We start from the raw sequence: 6018 nt of genomic DNA on the forward strand, positions 1-6018 counted from the left end.
CGATCGAGGGGTGCCACCAGCAAGGATCGAGAGAACCAACGACGATCGCGAGATATCTGTCGGCGGTATGCACGTGGATCACCACACAATGCCCGACTTTTTCCCCCCGAATTTCGAGGTCATAACAAAACGACCGTGTTGCCGGCCGGTCGTACGGCCATATTGTCGCCTCCTCTTTCTCTTTCTCTCTTTCTCTTTGCTCTCCTCGCCTCTTCATGCTCCCTCCTCGTTTGTCCATCACCGGTCCCAGCTGGTCGTCTTTCTCCCGTCCCCGTGGCACCCCTCCTCGCGTCTTTCTCGCGCCACCAGAACCAGCAAAAATCAATGCGACGTAACATGCGCCCTGACACCCGGATCTTCCGGTGTACCGACCGAACTTTCACTTTTTCATCCGTTTTCTTTATTATTTACCCGAGAGTAAACTTGAAACTTCTTCTCCCCCTCCCCTTCCCCGAATATATATATTCGCTTTGGAAATCGAGGAAAGGAAGAAGAATCGTTCGAGGAGGGAAATTTAATGAATTTGAGATTTGAGATCGATTCGAAGAATGGCGAATATTAAGAGAGAAAACTAGGGCAAGGTTGCACGCTCTGTGGATAACGTTTCGAATCGTTCCCCTCGAGAACTCAATTAGCGTTGATCGAAGGAAACGAAGGTGGTTACGGGGTTCGATGGGAATGGACTCGTTCGATCGAGCAGCGCGTGTAAAAAAAAAAGAAAGATGGCGAAGTGACGAAAGAGAAATTGCCTACTGTTGGTACAAAGTCAGGGTCGCATCGCGTATGCGAAATTCCGGTATCCGTCGGTAAAGGGCAAGCGATGGGGGTGCAAGGTCGAGGGAGAAAATCGATGAGGAACTCGGTGGAGACGATAGATCAGCTTGGCCTGGTTTTTCACCCTCCGAATAGAGAATTCCCTGGTCGGTAACGCAGTATCGATGATATTTTTGGGCTCGATAGAAAATTTTCCAATTTTTCTCGACTCTTTTTAAATTCATTGCGAAGTTTAAACACGAAGTTTAAAAAACAATCGCTAAATCTTTCTTTCTAAAAACGTTAGAGAGACGCGCCCTTTTAAATAAATCCCCCCAAGGGAGGAAAGATTTAATTTTTCGTCCACGCTGATAGATGGAGGATCAAGTAGTAAGAGCCCTGGCTCGACGCTAATTCTACCGGAATATGGATATTCTACTTCGCAACTTATGCACGAACTTCTAATTAACCTGGTTCACTGAATTTCACGTCTCGCAAAATAGAACTTGAAATTTCCCGGGGTAGAGATTCGGGGGCAAGGTTTTAAAAATGTCAAAGGTACCCACATATCCGCACTGCTGTTTTCATTATATACACCATTTCTCTCGATCGATCAAACGAATTGATCTTTCGTTGCGATGAAGAAAGTGCGAATTATTTTTAAACGAATTCTTCGAACAATTTCCAACGACGCAATTTACAACGCAACACCCGATATATATATATATATATATAGAGAGCGGCCGAGACGAGTCATTTCGAAGGGAAAGGAAGCAAGGTCTCGCTAGAAAGACGTCGTTATCACTCGCTAAATTAATTATTTATCCTTGGTATCTTGGAGCTGGTTGGCCGAGCGTTAACCGAGCGACACCAGCGTCCCGTTAATAGCCATCAGGCGTGATCATTTACACATGGAATCGATCGGGCGCTCGTGAACAACGACATCGAAGCAGACAGGCAGAACCGATTTCCTAGCGTTTCGATTTCTCTCATCGACCTGAATTGCTATTTACGAGCTCAAGGAAACGTTAACGAGTCGAGAATCGAGAGGCACGATCGGTTGTTGTATCTCGAAGAAAAACTGGAGGAGGGATCTCTCCACGATTGTAATTTATTCTCACCTTGTCCTCCGCCTCGTCGGCTCGACCCTCCGCTTCCAACACTCGCTGCTCGAGTTCCGAGAGCTGGAAAAAAAAGAAGAGAAAGATCAGCTAACATTTTCTTTCTTCTTTTAGATCGAAAATCGTAGTAAATTTTCTCTTAATTTAAATTTTAACTTGTCGAGAACAATATTTTTCTTCTCAACTCAGTTTTTTTTTTTCGCAAAAATTCGATCGAAACGACGATCTTCCAAATCTCGAATCGTCCCGATTCGCGTACGCTCCGCATCTATTTCGGCGTAAATGTTGGATTTTGGGTTTGAAAAGAGCGCGGTAGACGCGTGTACGGGGGAGAAAAAAATGAAATATTCATAATCCGACGAGATATCGAGAAGCGAAAGGGAAGAGAGAGATTTCCACGACGGTATCTCGCCGTCATCTAATTTTCCTTCCAGCGGGAAAACTTCCATCAAAGTTGCTCAAGTCCATAGCCCGATGGCTGGATGCCTGGCTGACGAGAGTTTAATGGATACCATGGACTTAAGCGGTACCACGAAACTTGCTTGATCCGTCAAAGATTGATACGAGCGCCTCCTCCGCCACGACGTGGACATATTCCCGTGGTCTACCAATCTTCAACGGTAAACCGACGTTTCCTCCTCCGGCGATTGATTCTTCCACTAAACGATACCAAATTATACTCGAATCTAAATTTAAATCTAAATTAAACGAATCAAAATTAAAACACCTCGAGCGTTCCACGATCCATCGAGTCACCATTGGGATTGTTGCGGCGACAATATTTATTTATTTTTTGATTCTTTTAGAATATCGCTTCATAAATAGGTTCCTAAATCCTTCACGTATAATCTTATGAGTAAGTAATCTTATCTTATGAGTAATTATCTTATGATAATCTTACGAGGCCACCGAACACATCGAATGCGTAGATCTGAGTCTAGAGTTGCTGGTTCGACCGGGCGAAACAGGCGTGGAAAGGGTTAAGTTCCATTAAACGGACGAAAGCTAAAACTCGATCTCCTCGGCCGGTCTCCCAGAAGAGTCGTGCAGGGAGGTCTGTTTTCTCTCCGCGGCAACTGTTCGCAAAAATAATGGGTAATTCATTCGATACGCGGCCGTGATTTAAGTCTCCCCGGAATTAGCAGGGCGTCCCATTAAACCGAGGCGGACTCTCCGCGCTGGTTCGCTCTTTCCACCGTTGAAAACCGGCTAAAAAGTATCTCCCGCGGTTGACCCCCGGGACACTATGAATTGCTCTTTAAACCCGCGCCTCGACCCGTATATTAACCTCCGTTTTAATTAATCACCGCGGCCGGGCCGGCCAGGGCGACGCCTGCGTCGTTTTCGCGACGCGCGTGCCGCGAACACCGAAACGAAACTTATTATCCCGTTATTCGCGCTCCAAAATTTCTCCTCCCCCAAATTTATCTCGCGTGTGCGTTTACACAACAAGGGCCAGCCGCCGATCAAATAACCCGCCGCCTACCTACGGTTAACGAGAGAACGATTCATCGTCGCTCGACAATTGACACGGGTGAAACGTGCGAAACCATCTGGTGGCGAGGGCCGTTCGAAACGCGGTGCATACTTTAGTGCACGCGTCGGCGATGTATACGGGCAGTGGAGAGTGGCGAGTGTTAACGAGTGTACCGATGTATCACGGTTGATCGGTAAATAATAGGTGCCCAGTTGCGCATTTATAGCAAACGAAAAGCGAGGGTTGTGCCGTGGCAATGCATTAGTACTGTGGCAAAAGATAGAGAGAGAGGGAGAGAGAGGGAATAGGCGAGGTCCTCCAATTACAGGAAGCGAGTTTTCCACCGATAGATAAGCGCCGCCAGCAGGCTTGCCAATCATCGGTGATGAAAGAGGGAGAGCGACGCGTTGGGTCGACGACGCGAACAACCGCAAATACGGGGGTGGCGGGGAGCAGGGCGAGGGCAAAGGGCGTCGAACGAGACGTTCGATCGCGGGCCTTCTGGTCTTGGTCGTGCGTGAGAATTGAGTCGCGAGGACGGGCTCGACGACGGGCTCGGGGAAAGAAGCAGGCAGCCGAGAGGATCTCATCAGGAGGGTGCACGGTTAGTGGCATCTGGCGTTGAGAGGGAAGAATAGAGAGAGAGAGGGAGAGGGAGGGAGGGAGAAAGTCAAGAGAGGTATGAAAGGAGGGAAAGAAGGAAAGAAAGGAAGTGGTACGGTATCGAGACACGTAGAAAAGGGGGATTCCTGGAAAAAAGAGGGGGAGGGATAGGCGCGGATTTCCTCTGGCGTTAAAGTCGCGGCTCGACTCGAGAAGAAAGGACGTCTACGACGGAGGGTGAAGGAAGGGTACATTAGCCGCAAACGGGATGCTCGGGGAATCTCTCAAACTGTCGTCAACGCTTAAGCTCTCCCTCTTTTCTCCCTCGACTCGCTCCGATTCGGCAATAACGGCTTATGAAAATCGTGGCCTCTCGTGTTTCGCCCATGTTTCTTTCTTCTTTCCTCGAGGAGGAACGAACGAACGAACGAAAATTTCTCCTCGATCTTTCAACCTAAAGTGACCCCTAAAATGACCTACGAGATCAAACGATTCGTTGTTCGAAAGCTAACGAGAAATTTCTCTTAAATTTCTTGAAGCTGTACCTTGTAAATTCTTTCGAGTCGAAGAAGTCTTTCAAGGGTAGTAGAGTAAAAGTAAAATGTACGGGCATGAGTCATCATCGAGAGAGAACGCATTCGTTATGGGAATTCGTGCGTACTTCTCGGTTGAAACAGGTGACAGTTGGTAAGGAAGAATGAAAGAAGGGAAAGAAAGAAAGGAAGAAAGAAGAAGCAGACTGAACGGTCAAATGAAAACGTCTGCGCGGAGTGGTATTCGATGTCGAGTGCGTCGCGGTATCGTTGGAATTCAAATCGAATCCCTCTCGAGCAGTGGATACCTCGAGTGGAAATACAAAGAAGATTCACCGCGAATTGATCGGACCTGTGAGCAGCAATTTAACAAGCTTCACTTTATTCTTTTCTTTTTTTTTCAACTGGTTACAGTTCGAGGAAACGAACGAGTCTCTTAGAATTCTCTAAAACTTACGAACAGATCTTTGAACCGACGGATCGTTTAACCAAATACACTTAGACGTTTGCGAATGAAAGTTGACTGCGTCTGGCGAGCTCTCGATTATCCGTCAAGGAACAAAACTATTTACCTCGAAGAGAAGTGACTTTTAAATTCCATCGACGAAACGTCGATCGTCGATAGTTCTCGAGACAGACGATGATGATGATTTCGTTAAAAAGCTCGAGGAACGTTGTTAAGAGCCAACGTCATCCGGGGCGAGGAAAAGTGGGCCAAACAAAAGAAGAAGATTAGAACGAACGAACGAATGAACAGCGTTTTATTAAAGGCAAAAGAGTGGCCGAGAAGAAAAGAAAGAAACGATAAGTTTCGTCCCCCATCGTTTTCAAAAGAGGGTGGAAAAAGGGTGGGGAAAGGCGGCGAGATTGGTTCGTTAATGTTATCGGGTGGGTCGCGTGATGCGAGACATAAAGCACGGTGCGCGCCTTCTTGGGTTTCGTTTCTCTTTGTGCCCCCGGCGAATTTATGGCGGGCCGATGGTGTCGCGTGAACGAAAAAGAACGCGAGGGAGTATACGATACTACACAGCGCTGTCACCCTCCCTCTTTGAAAAATCGTCACGCGAATTCACGCTTTGTTCCTCATATATGGATAACGATCACGTCCAATCCAAGAGAATTTCTTCGAAACGCTTCCCCGATCAATGAAACAATCCAACGTGGAATTTTTCATTTTTCCTAAATACTTCTTCTTCTTCTTTTTCCAAGCTACTTTCGTAGTCGCATATTTTACAAACCTTCTAAATTATATCCGACAGATCTTCTCAACGTTTCCCTTCCGGTTAAAATCGCGAGCTGGCTGGCTAGAGGGAGCGGGTGGAAAAGCTGGCGAACGCTTTCATTTTTTATGAAGAGGGGTCGGGGCCGAGCACAGCGTGCAGGTCTTTACGGAAGCGCATTAGCACTTCATGGAGGCTCGGTCGGCCTCCCTCGAAGAGAGAGAGAGAGAGAGAAAGAGAGAAAAAGCTTTCCTTCGACCGAGATCCCCACGGATCGCTCTCCCGTGCCTTGTATATTAATTATTTCGAGC

General features: G+C 47.1%; 1 protein-coding gene across 6 annotated transcripts in view; it reads right to left on the reverse strand.

Annotated features, from left to right (window-relative positions):
• Window positions 1-6018, reverse strand: part of LOC102678215 (uncharacterized protein CG43867) — a 78521-nt gene that overhangs the window by 12014 nt on the left and 60489 nt on the right. For all 6 annotated transcript variants that reach the window (XM_006619054.2, XM_006619053.2, XM_006619052.2 and 3 more), the window contains one exon: window positions 1875-1937. In XM_006619054.2, the coding sequence (XP_006619117.1) occupies window positions 1875-1937 (63 nt within the window). The remainder of the gene's footprint in view (window positions 1-1874; window positions 1938-6018) is intronic.

Source organism: Apis dorsata, unplaced genomic scaffold, assembly GCF_000469605.1.
Source record: "Apis dorsata unplaced genomic scaffold, Apis dorsata 1.3 scaffold_390, whole genome shotgun sequence".
In the NCBI taxonomy this organism is placed as follows: Eukaryota; Metazoa; Arthropoda; class Insecta; order Hymenoptera; family Apidae; genus Apis; species Apis dorsata.